The sequence below is a fragment of the Chelmon rostratus genome, chromosome 18 (assembly GCF_017976325.1).
Source record: "Chelmon rostratus isolate fCheRos1 chromosome 18, fCheRos1.pri, whole genome shotgun sequence".
In the NCBI taxonomy this organism is placed as follows: domain Eukaryota; kingdom Metazoa; phylum Chordata; class Actinopteri; order Chaetodontiformes; family Chaetodontidae; genus Chelmon; species Chelmon rostratus.
In genome coordinates, this window is record NC_055675.1 from 4,744,668 (window position 1) to 4,763,382 (window position 18,715).

At 40.3% G+C, this 18,715-nt stretch overlaps 1 protein-coding gene across 1 annotated transcript; it reads left to right on the top strand.

The window, feature by feature from the left end:
• The first annotated feature begins 690 nt into the window (after positions 1 to 690).
• On the top strand, positions 691 to 18,668 carry adgrf3b (adhesion G protein-coupled receptor F3b). The gene is made up of 19 exons (XM_041958154.1): positions 691 to 822; positions 1,199 to 1,304; positions 3,093 to 3,153; positions 3,475 to 3,487; positions 4,176 to 4,331; positions 5,855 to 6,007; positions 6,240 to 6,301; positions 6,414 to 6,472; positions 7,270 to 7,394; positions 9,048 to 9,278; positions 10,123 to 10,362; positions 10,541 to 10,681; positions 10,793 to 10,992; positions 11,795 to 11,980; positions 14,119 to 15,423; positions 16,142 to 16,183; positions 16,473 to 16,502; positions 16,588 to 16,664; positions 18,169 to 18,668. The coding sequence occupies exons 3-18, from the start codon at positions 3,100 to 3,102 to the stop codon at positions 16,654 to 16,656; spliced, it is 3,066 nt and encodes a 1,021-aa protein (XP_041814088.1). The 5' UTR covers positions 691 to 822; positions 1,199 to 1,304; positions 3,093 to 3,099; the 3' UTR covers positions 16,657 to 16,664; positions 18,169 to 18,668.
• The last annotated feature ends 47 nt before the right edge of the window (positions 18,669 to 18,715 follow it).

Consider the following 18,715-nt stretch of genomic DNA (forward strand, 5'->3'; position numbering starts at 1 on the left):
GTAAAAGTGTGTAAGTAGAGTAATGTGCTTAAAGTATAAAAGTGTTCACAATGCTGCCAGACTGGGCTCTGTCAGTTGTTTCGTTATTAACTGTTATACTATTGGATTTTCATTATTGATGCATTGGCATCACAGCAGTATTTTAACATTGCAGACCTTATTTTACTTATTTTTATGTTGGGTAGTTTAATTTAGGTTCTTATTATAGGTTTTTTAAATCTTTATCTGTAAAGTAACACAACTGCCAGGTAAATGTAGTGTCACCTGACTATGTGGCATGTGAGTCATCTTTCAAGAGATCATGTCCATTGCAGGATTAGAAAAAACCTGCTTTGTGATTATAAAGGATCTTTAGCACCAGATTTTTTTAAATGAGGCCAGCTGACTCAAACAGAGCACAACCTGAGCTGGTTTCATGAGACAGGCTGCAATGTGACCTCCGAAAGGAGAATGCCTGATTTGGTAGACAAATACCCATGGAAAGCTGGAAGGCTTTGTGTGTATGCCTGCCTGTCCATCCAAATGGAGACATGCCATCCATGCAAATGGTCTTTCAACACAAAGTCAGGCCATAAGTGTGTACCGTAACACCCCCCCTACACACACACACACACACACACACAAACACACGCACCACCACCACCAATACACACCCTATCCTGCCTAACCCAGTCTTTCTAACAGATGTGCTCACTTACTTTCTCTCTAATTCTGATGTGTACCTGATAGATATGGAGAACAGTCAGATTCCTGGTTGCTAAATGAAGCAAAGCTGCCGGGTTAATCATCTTCTTTCTGTACGATGCTAAGTGTAAGGACAAGGTAAGAGCTTTTTATGAATGTGTATTTATCTTTATGAGAGATATGAGATCATAAGAGAAGCTAGATCTTACTACATAGCACTGTACTACAGACAGTAATAGTAAGGTACTAGTGTAAACAGCATTATAAAAGCATATATCTGAAAATATCTGTCTGACTTCATGTGTTAAATGTTGTTACAACCTTCCTCAACTAAGTTATGTATACCCTTAAGTCAAAACTGACTGTCTGTCTCAGTCTGAGACCTATCTTTGCTATTACAAAAGAAACCCTCAGCCTTTCAAAGTCAAAATGAAATGTTTTAACAGTAAGTAAACAAATGTTCGTGCTATTCCTGCAATCAGAGTATTGTTAACAGGAACTGTTCTCTTCCAAGGGCCAAAGAACAGAAAGCAAATACCTTACTCTGCGATATCATCGAGGTGGACTGTATGGAGATTTCTTTACGTACATGAATAAGTGAGTGGCCGAGAAGAATCAAAGTAAGTGAATTTACTGTGGCTTTAACTGTGGACATGGTTCTACACAAAACACAAAGCTTTCTCTCCCTGGACAAAACAATGCCGAATGTAATGTAATGTATTTTCAAACACTGAGCTAATGTGTCGAATGATAAATCCTTTTCAGAGTTAAACGTCAGAAATACATACATTCAGAGCTCGAAACTCTACTTTTGTGAAGAAGTGAAGCCTGTAATGTTATGGTCATGTGAAATTCAAAATACGAAAACCATAACTTTGAAAATCCCAGCAAAAATTTGCATTGTAAGCTTCAAAAAGCATTACTACCATTATTATTGCAGTTTTTTATAATAATTACTATGGATATGGCCGTTGAACAGGTGTTCCTATTATTGTGTCCAGCCCTTACGGGATAGTTCATGTAAGCATTTGTGTGTTAGTGGGCATTGTAGCATGTCAGTGCGCAAGCGTTTATTTGTGATACATATCTGCATGTGTGTTTATGAACTTGTGCATATTTATGCAAGAACATGAATGTCTTTCGTGTGCTGGTAGTTGAATGAGGCTATCTGTGCTGTTGGTCGAGTGTTATTGTGTTGGTGTTAACCAGTGTAACAGTGGCTAAAAAGAAGCCACATCCTCTGCTTGACCACACTGGCTGCAGGCCGCCATTGATGTGGGCAGGAGTGAACAGTGCACTGTTATGAGAAACAGGGAAAACCACCAACATGTGGTTTGTAGTCACAGTTCAAATTCAAAATGATGCAAATAAGTTTGAAAAGATAAAATATGAACTTCCCATATCTAGAAGGCAAAACAGATACCTGCTAATGCCGTGAAAGCTGGAGGATGAATATGTAATAGCATAGATGCACCACCGTCTGACTCACAGTCAAATGTAGACTTGATAGACTACATGTTGAGAAAGCTAACACACGTTTCATTTTGAAAGAAGACTAGTGCATACCTGCGAAGCAAAGTACAAAGTACAGAGTTTCAGGAGAAGATATACGTTTTTAGCCTTCATTCAAAAATATTCCCTGATATCTGTAGGCAGCGTTCCAGACCTTTGAGGTGTAACTGACAAGGCTGCATCCCGGATTTTAACCTCTGATAAACCAGCAACAGATGATCATAGTGTTCTTGAAGGCAAATAGTAGTTTGGTGCTAACTCATTAAGGGCTTTGTATACAAGGAGGAGGACCTGAAAATCAGTTGTGTTGGTTACAGGCAGCCAGTGCAGAGCAGCTAAAACTGGACTAATGTGCTCTCAGAGTTTAGAAGTGAAGAGTCTGACTTGTACTATGTGTATTTCCTAAATGATCATAGTTCAAAATAAAAACATTATCAAGACCAGAATTTAGGTTTGAAGCTGCTATAATACAGTATAATCAGTTAACATTTTTACCTGAGGGTAGAGCTAGTGCAGTGGCTAATTTAAAACTTTATTTTTTTTAATTTGTATTGCACAAGTGGAAAATCTGGCCTGATTAAGACATTAGGGGAAAGGTCAGGGAGTCACCAAAAACTCTCTGATAATTAAGACTGCAGACTTTTAGACACCGGAATAAAGTTAATTCTAAATGCTGCTATTTTTAACTAAATAGGGTTCTATCATCTGCATATGTGAGAACATTATGTAAAAGTCCTGAGATTTTTTTTTTTTTTATATTTCAGTGTTTGTTTATAAGGGCATGTATGCCAATGTGTGTGTGTGTGTGTGTGCATTTGTACATATGCATCTTCAGTCTCCTTTTTCCTCAGTTGTTGCTGCTGCTCATTTATATTCCGTGTTTGTTTTCCCACCAGAGTAACAATGTGTTCCAAGGTGTTTATGTTTCTGATTGGAGCTGTGTACGTCTACTATTCGGTAATTATGCCTCTCAGCCTAATGTGTTGCTTATTTTTTAGACTGGACTTTCAGCAGATGGTTCTTGTTTAAATTTCTACTTTAATTATATTATTAATATATTTAAATGCTCTACTTTAATGCACACAATCTAGAGGGCTCGATGTATGTAAACAGTTTAATTTACTGACAAAAAATTAAAATGATGCGCTCCAACTTGTGTGCATATCTGTGTTAATTCGTCCCGCTAAAAAGGGAAATTAAAGAATTGGAAATAAGACTGAATTACACCCATGACAGGAAGACTAAAATTCTGTTGTTTGCCTGTTCTTGCCATTGTAGGTCCTTGCAGCAGGTGAGTCACTTGTCTACATTGTCACTTAGGGTGCTTTATTAAAAACTCCCCACCCCAAATTTTGTCAGTGTTTAAGGCCTAGTCTCACCAGCATGTCCATTCACGGCAATGGAACCATCACAGTTGGTGGTGGTGAGTATGCCTAATCATTTGTGTTAAGTTCAATTTTGGAGAGAATTTGCACCGTTGACCAATAGCAAGCTGTCTTGACAGTGCTGACCTTTGAGGACAAAATCCAGAACGCTGTCATGGGATGCCCATTATTTGTTTTGCTCAATCCACTTTTATTTAAGATAATTTTATTGAATATATGTTCATCCATTCTTTGTAAAGGATACATCACCATAGCAACATACCATCAAGCGTGTTTTCATTCTGCCATCCTGCCATTTTGTGCGACTCTATGTGTTGACCGTCTGCTATCTACCGTGCCTGAATCCATATGAATGCAGCAAAAGAGTACACACACACACAGACACACACAAACACACAATTTTTCGAAACCTTCACATTTTGAGCATCAATCCTTCAATCCATCAATTTTGTTTACAGCAGCAGAAATCCACCACTCACAAATTTATCAGCGTGAAATCCAAAGTGAGACACAGCATGCAGTAAATCCCTTTTCTCAATCAAGTTGCTGAAAATGCAAAAAGATAACGCTTAGAAATATCTTGTGTTGTTGCAGAAGATGTCTTCATAGCTGAGCTGATGTTGGAGAGTAATGTCACGCTGGAAGCCCAGACCATCCTCTCAGTTTTCAGTAGGACAGATGACCTCGAAGTGATCGATAAAAGTGGAGCTTCCCACACAGTGACCCTCTTACAAAATGAACTGGTAGCAGGTATCGTGCTGCAGAACTGTATTCTTTCTTTGGCTATTATTCCAAACTGTCTTTCTTTAATACCTTCCGGGGGGGAGGGCGGTCAGTTCAACACAGTTCAACATAATCATCTTCGAGCAGGACGCAGATTCAGGAACTCTGTGTAACGTTTAGAGGGTAGGGGCTGTTGTGCAAACATTAAAGATCCATTAAAGTCAGTAATTTGCTCTCTTGTTCAACAGGATTTAAACCTGCTACCTCCTGTTTATGGAGAGAATGTGGTCTGTTCTCCTGGGCTCCAAGACCCCATAATCACAACTAGAAGTTTTGTGTATCTGCAGCACTACAAGCCAATCGCATGTTGGGGAAAGGATAGTGGTAAAAACAAAGATTCAAGAGTAAAAGTGCATTGATAATTTGTTAGATGCAGATCAGACTAGACTCTGTATGACTGGTATCACAAAGCTAGTTACCACCCTGCTCTTTTAACTTGGGGTTTGCTAATGCAACTATGATTTCATGCATTTGAAAGGGGCTGGGTTTGTGCTAAATGGTTGATCATAACCAACACCATGAGATCCAGGGCAGCATATTTATTGAGATACATGATACATGAAATTATTGATTATCCTGAAATCCACCCATGAGCCAAGTAAGAAGTAATGGTTTAATAAGGTGAAAGTTTGAAAAAAATTAAGCACGTAGAATATTATGCAGCAACTCAGCTTGACATAATACACAGACTAAACAGGCTCTTTCCTTTGAGCTTTAATCCTGAACAAAACCTAATCCTCTCCGGTTCGTCTTGTGGCAGCAGTTAACATGGAAGCTGTTTGATGTTTACTCTGTCACATTGTGGGGACTCACCAGCCTTATGCGGACAAAATGCAAACAAGTCCCCATAGGGTGTACACTTGAGTTAAAGTCAGGGTGTGGATTAGTCTCCATTTTGTCTCCAAGAAATGAATGTAAGGCAAAGAAATGTCCCCAGAAATGATGGAATTACAATTGTAGGTATGTGTGTGTGTACGTGTGTGTGGCACGTCCGTGAGTACATCTGTTCGCAGCTAATCACACAATCAACAAGACCCATGAGGGCATAAATATGTTTATACAGTCACATTGTAGGGACTCGCCTGCCTTATGGGGACAAAATGCAAGTCCCCACAATGTAAGTCATTAAGTTTTAGGGTGAGACTTGCATTAACGTTAAGGTAAGGTTAAGTTAAAGGACAGGTTAGGGTTAGTCTTCATTTTGTCTCCCAGAAATGAATGTAAGTCAAGGTCAATGACCCCAAAAATGAAGATCATGAGTGTGTTTGTTCATTTGTGTGTGTTTGTGTGTGTATCATCCTAATGTTTTTGTGCACATTTCTAACTGTGTGCTCCAGTGTCTCTCATGATTGCAGTGATTCACAATGTTTGCAAAACCCGTTTCACTGGCTGCTCTGTTTCATGCTGCCGTTGACTGCTGACTCGTCACGCCTCTTAACCGGCCAGTGGAGGCCACAGAACAGCTGCTTCAGTTGTGCTTCTGTTGCCAGATTGCCTGATTGTTGGAGATATATTCAGTTGCAACTGCTCTGACGGATACATTTGGAGCAATCAAGTGTGCTACGATTACCAGTGTTGCAGAGAAACGACTTGCACACAAAACGTGTCCCACATCATGCCACTCTGCATCGCCAAAGTCAAAGGTAGCCGCTCTGACACATATTTAAAATTACCCTCCTTTATTGTAGTATTTGCATGCAAATTTTCTGCGATGATTTATTGTGTTTTGCAGTTTAGCGTAGCATCATGGAACAAGTGTCAATCTTATCTGAACGTGTTCCTGTATACTGCTGTGCTGATAGATTTTATTGGCATACTTTTTTCCATAAAGACAAATATGCTTGTTAATATCAAACTTGTTTGCATTCAATGCAGTTCACATCAATGGATCAGTCATACTGACTGAAAGCACCTGGGATAGCAGCAAAAACACCATGGTACATGTCACTGTCATCACAAATGTATACGTGTGTATTCCTAAAGATACAGTATTTGCATCTGTATTGCATAAGTCCAATATAAATGGTTTAATGCTCATTCTTTTCAAAGCTTGTAACTGCCTTCGAAGGACTGAATGGCTTTGAGTCCCTTAATGTAACCGTTCTAAGGTATTGTACCATTTAATTACTTTCTTCCTACAACATATGCGCGATGGGTTCTCAAACCACAGCTGAACTGGACAAACGCTTTTAAAGCTGACTAACTCCTAAAGGTCCAGTGTGTAGGATTTATGGGGATCTATTGGCTATCTATTGAAGAAGAATGGTTGTGTTAGAATGAGTCATATATACATCCAGAGGAAGTGGGTACTCTTCCACAGAGTCTGCCATTTTTTTGCTCCCATGTTTTTACAGCAGCCCAGACAGGACATACCAAACTGTAACTCTAAAAACCTTATTGTCTAGACCTGAAATTTAATGCAACCCCTGATTTTCATGCGTAAATTCAAGTAAAAAAAATGTCATCTCATTCTCAGTCCAGTATGGCATTTTTGCAAAGATGATGAAGAGGGAAAAAAAAGTTTGAATAGATGTATCCAATTAGTAGTCGTTTAAGCTATTGCTCATACCCATTGTTAATTAGGAGTGTAATTGTCATTTTAGGAGACCCTATGACCCAGTTGCATCTGGCATACACCATTATTTGACATCAGATTAACAGACTCGGTGAAACTAGCGCTTGCAATTAATTTTCCCTTAATTAACTAGAACAAATAGATAAATAATTATTTTACTTCAACATATTCATTCAAACACTGACCAGAAGGCGAAGGTTAGACAGCTCTCACACCTCAGTTGTAAACATTCCAGTTGTAAATCACATATTACTTTTATCGGAAGCACAAACAGACACTTCCTGTCACACTAACCAGTGATCTTTCATTGATCCTTTCCAAATGTTAAAGGCAGGGCAACAGCATTGCTGACTTTGAGGCAGCAGTCAGTGTCAAGTTTGACACTTCTACACTTCAAAGCATAATCACAAACCTGGAAACCCAGCTTAAAGCTGTGCTTTGGGTCGACACTGAAGGTCAGTAAAAAAGTGTGCTGCTTATTGCCAATCATTTAGATCAGATGTTGTACTGCATGCTCTGAGTAGACTATCTGCTGTGTTTTACTGTTCCCCACTCTGAGTATATAATACGGCCATGATACAACAGAATTAGGACTCATTATTTTTGTTTTATTTATTTATTTATTTATTTTTTTAATCATCGCTAGAAGTTCTGGTTTTATTGCAAACTGCAGTGAACAGCATCTTGTTGACACTGGCTACAGTCTTTCAGTTTTAGTCTGACTTTGGGTGGAATTATTTTGGTTGGGATGTTGTGTAAAGCATAAATAAAAACAGAATGCAATCATTTGCAAGTCCTTTTTGACGATCAGTCTGTTGCTGCGTCCACAAATGCAAGTTAAGACTCATGCAAACAACATCCAAAAACACAGCTGATTTCCCTGAGCCTGAGCTCATGTGAGCAGGACTGACAGAAAGAGCAAAAGTGTGCTGTGGTCTGACGAGTCCATGTTATAAATAGTCTTTGGCACTTAGACTCTACAGGGAGATTTTGTAATCAAATCTGTCAGCCTTCTTTTTTTGTGATCAATGGAGACTAATCAATCAGCATGGAGCCCAGACACCTTGGTGGTGGAGGTGGATGGTGATTCTGTCGACTGATGAGGCTGATGAGGATGTTGAAATCATATAAAATCATAAAGGCAATGATGGAGAGGTGGAGGGTTGCACATAACAGCAGCATGAAAGACGGCTTAAAAGACTACAGGTGCCAGACTGGCCTGCCTGCAGTGCAGACCTGTCTCCCACTGAAAGTGCTATGATGTGCAAAATACAAGAATGGAGACCCTGAACTATCAAACAGAGATGGGAAAACACTGTCAAAACCTCAACAATCATTGTCCTCACTTCCCAAACACTTACTGAGTGTTACTAAAAAAAGGGTGATGTGACACAGTGGTAAACAGGCCCCTGCGCCAACTTTATTAGAACATGTTTCAGGCATCAATTTCAGAAGGGGTGTATAAAAAAGAAAAATGTTTGTCAGTTTGAACATTAAATATCTTGAGTATAGGTTGAAAATGATTTGCAAATCGTTGCATTCTGTTTTTGTTTACTGTCTGTATTTTACACAGCTCATGTGATTAATCAGGCTCACAACTTCTAAAATGCAAAATAAAGAAAAATATAGATTAAAAACAGCAGCTGTGACAGAAAGAACAAAAGATTAAGCTTAATTAAAGGATGCTCCAGAAACAGGGTGTAGTCTGCAGGCAATACAACAACGGCATCAGTTTATCAGCCAGTCTAGCTGACAACCCAAACACATTAATCTGACTTTGGTTAACGATGTAGCCTGATGATCAGTCAGTTTGCCACTGGCCTAGAAACAAGACTAAAAGTCTAATTTAGTCTTTAGGAACTGGGATGTTCATCACAACCCACAACACAGTACAAATGTGTTGAACAAATTGATGATTTTGGAGTTTGTAACCTTTGGACTAAGGCTTGGGTAATAAAAAATGTAAGCTCATGATGTTTATCCACTTTGTACTGACAATCTGCACAGTAATTAATTAAAGAGATACACTCTGTTCTAATTTGGAAAAAATGAAAAGAGCTCATCCTCATCCACCACAATGTGTATTTATTTTTGCTTTCTACATGCAGGAATGGTTACCATAGAGTCGCCCGAGGGTGCGGTGTGCTACCTCTCCTCTCCAGAACTGAAATGCTTATTTGAGGAGGCGACGGGCAGCGCCGGCTGGAACATGAGCAAGAAGCACGAGCGCTTCGAGCTCAACAACGGCAGTGTGGTGAAACTGAACCACAACTGCTCCACACCGGAATACAAGTCTTGTGTTGCAGTTACGCTCAAGAACCTGACAGGGATCTGGACAGGCAAGTACAATGTTCCACATTTACTCTTGCTTAAAGTCGAACAGAAGTGAACAAAAAATGGAAAAATTGCATATCATGAAGAAGAAATTGAAGTTTTATTTATATTTCTGTCATGACAGTGGCCTTACCTTAGTTTAGTCCAGGGAGCCTGAATTTTGGGTTCTGACTCATAAAGAATAATTAGCTGTTATCCGTTGCTTAGCCCCATGTATGAATTCAGTACTCCCTACTTTAGGCCATCACTCTATACATTCATCACCATGTGTTGGGATTCAAATCACCAGTAATTTACTTGAGTATTTCTATTTAATGCTGCTCAACTCCACTACCTTTTAATTTATTGTCACCTACCTTTCACATAAAGATTTGCTATGAAACAATTAGAGGTGAGCTTATAAAACACAGTCTAAAGTTTAAATCGGGTGTTCTCAACCTTTTCTGGCTTGTGATCCCTCACAAGAAAGCAATGTCTGGTTGTGGCAGTTCCACCAAGAGGCAGGGGTAACCAATAGAACATTTCATCTCTAAACTTCTCAGATTGTTATTTTAGATCATTTTGCTGATAATACATCTGTACTTTTACTTACGTAGGTATTTGAATGAAGGAACGGGAGTATTTTTACGTTTTTGTAATGGTACTTAAGTAAGGATATAAGTACTTCTTCTGCTAATGCCAGTCAGTATCACATCGCAGAAGCTGACAATGCACCTCCATAGCAAATGTGGATAATTAAAGTTTCAGTTGACTTTCATTTCAAGACAAATCTGCTGGTGACTCCTGATCTGAGTCATATGAGAGAAGAGGTCATAGCTGTAGTGTGAATTTACCCCTTGTTCCCTGCAGGCACGTATGAGTGTGGATTTACTAGGGGGTCAGTCAGACACATAGCCAAGACACAACTGAGTGTGGCGCTCCTCCCTGATGAGATCACCCTGAACATCAACCCCCTCGCTGTGGACTGCTCTGAGGGCGATAAAAGTGCCATCGAAGTTGCCATCACTGCCACCATCCTAAACAGCACAGAGAATTTTGATGTTTGGTGGAGCTACATGGGTGAAAAGAAATCTGAACTGTTTAACAGATGTAAGACAAACCTGCAGCTTCTGTCAAATCTGTCTGTCCTCTTGTTTCTGTTGGCTACAGCATAAAATGCTACTTTAACTGTTAACACTGACAGAAATTTGAATTCACAATATTCCTATTGCACAGGATGCATGTGAAATTCACCAAACAATGACACTAATATTAATTTTTCTGACAGCTGATGGAGATCACCTGGTGTATGACTTCACTGCTTCTGTTAGCTGCCAAAAAACCATGGATGCACAATATGTCATGGTCACTTTTAAAAACAAAAAGGAACAGGAAAAAAGTGCACGAGTGGATATCCCAGTCATTTATGGTAATGTAGTCCATGGTATAATAGGACATTCTCTTTTTTTTTTTTTTTAGAATGACATTTATTTGCATTGTCTCTTGCATCAACTAACGATTCCCTATATTTTCTCCTAAGCGGGTACACAGTTTTGCGATGAGGATGATGTAAATGGAGAGATATGGCCCAAAGCCCCAGCTGGAGACACAGTGATTAATCGAACATGTGCGGAGGGCAGGGTTGGCTATAAGTCACGCACTTGTGAAGGCACCAGCTGGGACCTAGTGTTCAACTACTGCATCAGTCAAGAATTGAGGAAAATTTTAAATGCCGCAGACGTGAGTGTGGCATTATAGCTATTGACCATAGAATTATAAGGTTCTATCTACAATAACAAAAAAAAAAAAACCTTTTACATTTTTTAAAAGTTTATTTTTCACTTTTATACATTAATGGCACAAAAATTTACAAAATCAAAAGTTCTGTCTCATACTGTTTGATAGCAATATATATTGGTATTATTAGTTACAGGAGTTACAGTGACTACTTCAGAGATTACTGCAATGGAAGTCAACATTTTTATGCATTGGAATCGCAGATAAATTCAGGTTTTTAGCAGAAGAATATCTTTACAATCTAATGCTATCCTGCCCTGCCCCTTGCAGGGTATGTGCTTGTATAACTTGTATAACTTGTGAACTGCAGTAGACAGTGACGACGGTTACTAAATTTGGAGCTCTGACAATGATTACCCAAGCCTGTAAAGTAAGTATATTTGGGTGTCGAAAAGAGACAGAAATTAGCAAATTAGCTTACCTGTACAGCATGGCTAAAAACATTTTTAAACATCTTGTCATTGTTTTCTATTGTATTGATAGTAAAACTGTATTAGTAGCCTGTGAAGATTCTTAATCATCCAGGTCACAGTATACACCTTGATGTGCATTATTCTTACCAATAAAAGAAAACTTTATTGTCCCAGACAGTGCGACGCAGTGTCAAAACCAGTCAGATTGAAGAGAGGACCCGTTAATTCCAAGTTTACAGCTGTTTAGACCCCATCTGCATTCTGGGTATGGATGTCATTTGTGTGCTTTTGTACACTGTTACATGGAGATAATGGTGTTTTGTTTTTTCTAGAACTTCCTCAAGGGCCTCGGGGCTTCCCAGAATGTGGCCCTGGATATATTTAATGGACTTCAGAACACCACCACATTTGATTCTGATGCCAGTGACACTATGGCCGAAATTACCGGTTCCATCAGCGTGCTTTATGTGATGGCCACTGCATCAGAAAATGTTCACTTGCAGGAGGATGTCTTGCCTGTAAGCCCCTGATTGATTGATTATGATGTACATGCAGTGGCGTGCACGGGTGGGGAGGGGGGGGGGCCCTCGTGGCCCAGTTTTTGAAAACGCTAAAGTGCCCTCTTGGACTCCAAAATGCGTGTTAAAGTGCCCTCTTGGGAGCCAAAACGCGCGCTAAAGTGCCCTCTTGGACGCCAAAACGTGCTCTAAAGTGCCCTCTTGGATGCCAAAACGCGCTCTAAAGTGCCCCCTGGGAGCCAAAACGCGTGTTAAAGTGCCCTCTTGGACGCCAAAGCGCGTGCTAAAGTGCCCCCTGGGAGCCAAAACGCGTGCTAAAGTGCCCCCTGGGAGCCAAAATGTGCTCTAAAGTGCCCTCTTGGACGCCAAAACGCGTGCTAAAGTGCCCCCTGGGAGCCAAAACGCGTGCTTAAGTGCCCCCTGGGAGCCAAAACGCGCGCTAAAGTGCCCTCATGGACGCCAAAACGCACTCTAGGTGCCCCCTGGGAGCCAAAACGCGTGTTAAAGTGCCCTCTTGGACGCCAAAACGCGTGCTAAAGTGCCCTCTTCAGTGACGAGGACACGCTATATGTGCCCTTTTTTTCCTTTCTGCCCCTGCCCTTCAAAAAGTCTGTGCATGCCACTGTTTACATGTGGAGTTTTGAGCTTGAAAACGGCAGCTTGAAAAGAAATTTTTAACACAACTGTTTTTATGAAACTTTTGATTAAATCCTGTGGCAAGTGTTGTGCGTGAATGCGCTGATGAGCTACACGTAGGCAGATGTGTAACCCACTAGACTGTAGCATTGGAGATCTTCAGTCTTTGCTGCTGATTTAGAAAAATGGAAGAAATTAACATAACATTGTTCATTTTTGAGACTGTGAACTTATATCTCAACACTGAATGAATACCTGAAACAGACAACATCAGCTGTCTGTGAGCCCCAGACCAAAACCGGCCATTGCATTAACTGGGAGAGGGTCAAAGGTCATCAACCAGGAGTCAGTAGACGGCAAAAAGGTAGATCAAAGAGGCCATTCACATCCAATGCCAGACCATGTTTGAACAGAGATAGGTTATCTATTATCAAATAGCCACATTTCCATACACAGGTCACATCATTCCAACTATACTCAACCATGGCATGAGTCTGGCAACTAAATGGTAAATGGACTGCATTTATATAGAGCTTTTCTAGTCTGCTGACCACTCAAAGGACCTTTACAGCACAAGCCTACATTCACACATGGTAGCTAGTCCACCTGCACATTACGAGCACAGTGGCATGGTAGCATGTGTGAACACAGTAACACATTGATGACCCAAATATACTTTGACGTTTAGACTGTCGAGGCCAGGGATCGAACCCCCAACCACTGACCTTCTGATAAGTGGACAACCGCTCTACGCCCCGAACCGCAGTCGCCCCAAAGTATTGAGCGGTTTTAAGCAAGAATCCTTTAATATTGGGTAAATGATGATTTATTACATATCTGACACATCCAAACAACAGCTGTAGCCTACTTAATCTGACCTTATTTTTCACAAGCTACTAGATACAAATACTGAAGTTCCTGATACAAACTTATCTCATTTCTAATTTTTTTATTATATGACATGAAGGAAAGTTTGATTGGAAAGTCTTTTTCAACTTGACATGCTGCGTAACATTGAGGAGACACACAGAGTGTCACTCTGTTGGATTTGTTAGAACTATAGACTCAGTCAAATATTGTTTGACTGAGGGAAGAACCTCAACCCTCTAACACCATACGACTGCCAATAGACAGTTTTGTACACTGCTCTTTGCTAATAATACATATGCAAATCTGTGCATCGTGGCAACCTCAATAACAGAACTCAGTCATTCCACCGGTGCACCCAAAACATTTTCCTATTCACAGGCTCTAATTTTCAATTGCACTTGCTGTCAAAAGTTCACACTGTTGGCTGTGCTAAAGGAGAGCAACGCTGGAACACTAGCAGACTGAGGTGGACAAAACAGAGCATAGTAAAGGATGAATTTTGATTGGCTTTATTTTAGACAATACAGATGCATTAAGTTATGATTGGATAGATACAATACTGATTAGTAGGTTTGGAGTATCTTGAGACAAAATGTGCCTTAGCACTGATTGCATTTATTCTTCTGTTTCAGGATTTTGTTAGCGCAACAAGCAACATCTTGAACAAGACCTGGGTTGGGGTCAACGAGTCTACTGTTCACAACATGTCATCAAATTATCTTCAATCTGTGGAAGGTCTAGTGAAGAACATTAAGGTCAACAAGACGAATGAAATCAACAGCCAAAACTTGGAGCTCAAACTCTGCTCAACTCGTGACTGTAATGTGTCCGCGTTTGATGTCAGCGTGAACCTAAATAAGACCAATGGAATAATGAAAACTGTCGCTGTGAAAAATCTAATGGATAAATTAAGAAACAACTTCGGCCAAACTACACCTACCAGCCTCTTGCTATTGGCCACACTAGAGGACAACAATGATTCATCGCTAGAAATTAAACTGGACTTCCCCAAGGAGCAGCTGAAAGCCAATAAACCTTTCTGCGTCTTCTGGAACACTACAGAGAATGACTGGTCAGATGCAGGATGTTTTGTCAAAACTAGTGATGGGAACCGTACAGTCTGCGAGTGCAACCACCTGACTTCATTCTCTGTCCTCATGGCCAAGGGGGATGTATCTACAGACGTCCTAGATATGATTACCAGTGTGGGCTTGGGTGTGTCCATCTGCTCCTTGCTGATCTTCCTCATCATTGAGTATCTAGTGTGGTCGGCTGTGGTCAGGACTAACCTCTCACATTTCCGCCACACAGCCCTGGTGAATATTGCCATCTTCCTCCTGCTCGCTGACTGCAGTTTCTTGGCTTCCACTTCTCCTGAGACTCTCAGCGACACCTGGTGTCTTGTTTTTACCTTATGCAAACACCTGTTTTTCTTAGCCATGTTCAGCTGGATGCTGTGCATGAGTGTCATGCTTGTCCACCAGCTCATCTTTGTCTTCAGCCCGCTGAGAAAAAGAGTCTTCATGTTCATCTCCAGCATCGTAGGCTATGTTTGCCCAATCCTGATAGTGGGGTCTAGCTACGTGTATTGCAAATACACCAACACGTCTTACCACGACTCGACCACATGCTGGCTAGTTTTTGAGAGACTGTTGGAGGGCTCTATACATGCTTTCCTCCTCCCAGTGGGAACTGTTATTTTGACAAATCTCTTTTCCATGGTGGTCGTCATTGTTACTCTGGTGAAGTCCTCTGTCCCTGATGGCAACAAGACAGATGACAAGGAGACAGCTAAAAGTATCCTCAAAGTGGTGGTTTTTCTGACACCCATCTTTGGAATAACATGGATTATTGGCTTCGCTCAGCTTATGTTGGACGCAGACAGTCCCATGTTTATTGTTGCTCAATACAGTTTCACCATCCTCAATTCCTTCCAGGTAATTTGAAAGTGACCCTGTTTGGAAATGAAAAAAAAGTTTAGCTATGCGGGTCTCTGCTTAAGATGGCAGGTTGAGGCAACATTAGCTGCTGCTAGCAAAACATACCCACATCTTCAACCCAACTGTCAAGTTGCATTGTGGGTAATATAGGGTGCTTGCTTAGGACAAGGATGAAGAAAATCTGTCTCTGGTTCTGCTGCATCGATTCTGACCATTTTTCAAACTGTTGACTGTGAGTTTGACAATGTTATAAAAGTATAATGCTAAATTGCTGGAGTACTCTTTTAATGAATGTAATTACAAGTGGAAACACTGAAAACTTTATAATATTGACAATATGATTGGCCAATATATTTGTCACAATAAATTCAGTGACAAAAGATGACAGCTCAAAATTTGGATAGCTCACTACCAAAATATGCAGGACAATTCAACAAAACCCATGTAGTCACTAGGCATGGATAAAGGAAAGGTAAGGCTTGGCAACTAGCACTTAAAGTAAGGGAAAAGTCATGGTTAAATATATGTTTCTTAAAATTTTTAACTACAGCCACCATTGTTCAATTCATCAATCCATAACCCCAACCTCTACATGAGCATTGTAGTTTTTATTGCCTTGAATGATCATCAGATTTTGTGAATATTAATAATTAAACTAAAATGTCTTCATAAAAACACAGTTTAAAATCTGTTACACTACATTTCTCTCTTGCAGGGCCTTCTCATTTTACTAACAGGGTGTTTTGCAGAGCAGAAGGTAGGTTTGTCATTCCACCATTGACAGGTATCCATCGTGTTCACTGATTTACTGAAAATTTCTCAAATGTCCTGTTGTCATAAGCAAGGAAACAGCTCAAATGACTGACTGCACACACTGCATAATGTTTTAGTGTTGGAATTCTTACCTGTGCCATGTGAGGCGAGGGTTTAATGTCTGGGGGCCCAATAAAAATGCTTTAGGGCCCAAAAATGTTTCCAATAATTATGTAGTTTAGTATTAGTCATCTGCCCAATTCATAAAGCGATCTTTGTGTTATTGTTAACAGGTTCGGGAGGAACTGTTAAAGCTCATAATGGTGAGTTTTCCGATAAAGTCTATCCAGAATGACACCATAAAGTGATAAATACATGCATCATAACTATGTTTGCTTCTACCCTCAGGCAAAATCAAAAGGAAAAAGTGAGAGCATGAAAAATTTGACCTCAACCGCATACACAAAAGACAAGTGAAGACTGAGGTCAGATTTATGTCATTAATGGTCTGCTTTTTACTTGTGTGCATCTCCAGTGATACCAAATGTCAAAAAATATTACATTTCAGACCTGTAGATGCAAACCAAAGTAGTTAATCTCCTATTCACTGTTCGATTCACCACCCAAGGAAGCCAGTCAAACAAAGTAGCAGGTTTTGAAGTCTCCAAATTGTACACTGTAGGCATAAACCACCACAGAGGCAGGAGGCCACTACTAGATTGCATCATCAATGTCATGAGAAATGACTGCGTATAATCTGGAACAAGAACATTGTGTTTGGAATCACACACTAACAAGCATGATGTCAACTTGATTGATTTTGTGTACTTGAGAAATCCCAAGAATTTCTGTGTATGACCCCCAAAATGTATTACGTCTCCTCAGACTGTCCAATGGCAGGAGGCGAGGCACACAGTTCGAACACCACACTGCAGGATTTTTTAGCTTGAATTGATTTTTGCATATATTACATTGAATGCATGTATTACATCACAGCCAGGTGATGCAGAGAACTTGCATTGCTTGGGTACACTTCAGTCTGCTGGTACTGGTATGCTGACTTGTTCATTTAGTAGGCAGTATGCAGTACATACTGATTGAGTATGTAGCAGGCAGTACATTGTTATGCAATTCCAGGCACAGCATAAGAGTCTATGGGCATATCAGTGGCTCTGTGAAGTTGTACTTCGGCAAAGCAGCATGCTAACATGCTCACACTGACAACACTAACATGCTAATGTTTAGTTAGTGTAATGTCAACCATATTCATCATTGTAGTTTGTTGAGTTAGCATGCAAATTACCACTAAACACAAAGACGAACAGAGGCTGATCGTCGACAGGGATGAGGCAGAGAAGTAGAGTCAATGGCAGGCAGAGTTCGAAGCACAGGCAATGTACAGGCAGAGGCACAGAGGGCGTGGGCAAAATCTCAGAGTCAAGGACAGGCAGAGTTCAGAATACCGGCAGACAATAAATGATCAAGCAAATTTCCACAAAAAAACAGAAAACATAGGCAAGGCTCACATGGCAGTAAGTTCCAAAAAGGGCCAAAAACACAAGCAAAGAAAAGAGGCAGAAATGTCCCAAAATTGACCAAAAACAGAAAAAGGCTCACGTGGCAAAAACTCAAAAAGGCTTCAAATAACAAAGACAAAACTCACGTGGCAAGAAGGGTCACAACAAGGCAAAAAACAGACAAGGGAAGGCTTGAGCACAAGCAACAGGAGCAGAGTACACTTCAGAGTGGCAAACAATCTTGCGATGACCATAGTCCTTGACTTAGTTTTAAAGCCGTGGCTGATGAGCAGAGTGGAAGCAGCTGTAGCAGTTCAGACCATTGTCACCAGAGGGCAGGGCCACAGGGGAAAAGTGGGCCGGAATATGCAGGGCCAACCCTGCATGTTAGATTGCAGGACAGATTAGGGCTGGGCTGTGACAGAATCAAGTCTATAAATGTTCTAAATGCTTGGTTATCTCTACTTTTCAGATTGTGAAGACGGAAACAGCAACTCACATGCATGCAGCTCCACTTCACCAGGCAACTGGAAAGTACATCGTAGAGTTTGCTGTGTGTTAAATTACAGATCCTAGATGGTTACAAATGTGCAGCTGGTTGTCTAAAACCAGGCTCATATTTAACTGAAGCTTAATAAATAGAACCCTGATGTTTTGATAATATCTATAACCTTGATAGAAACATTATTAGTAGTAGCACAGGTACTAGCACTGATTATCATCATCCTCTTCTGAGGCTGACAAGGATTTCACATTAAGTCAAATCCACATTTACATATTACTCCAGGGAGTAATATGTAAATGTGGTTAATGTATAGACTTTCTTCACTTGCATCACTCCATTTTCTTCACTGTATGTACCGTTTAATTGGATGTTGTGTATTCTGCATGCCGAGATTGTGAGTGCTGACTTTACATAGAACAAAACAGACAAGTTTGGCTTGGTTTGATAATTTTGAATAAAAGGACAGTATAATGGACCATAATCTGAACACTATGTGTGTCTGACACTATGTGTA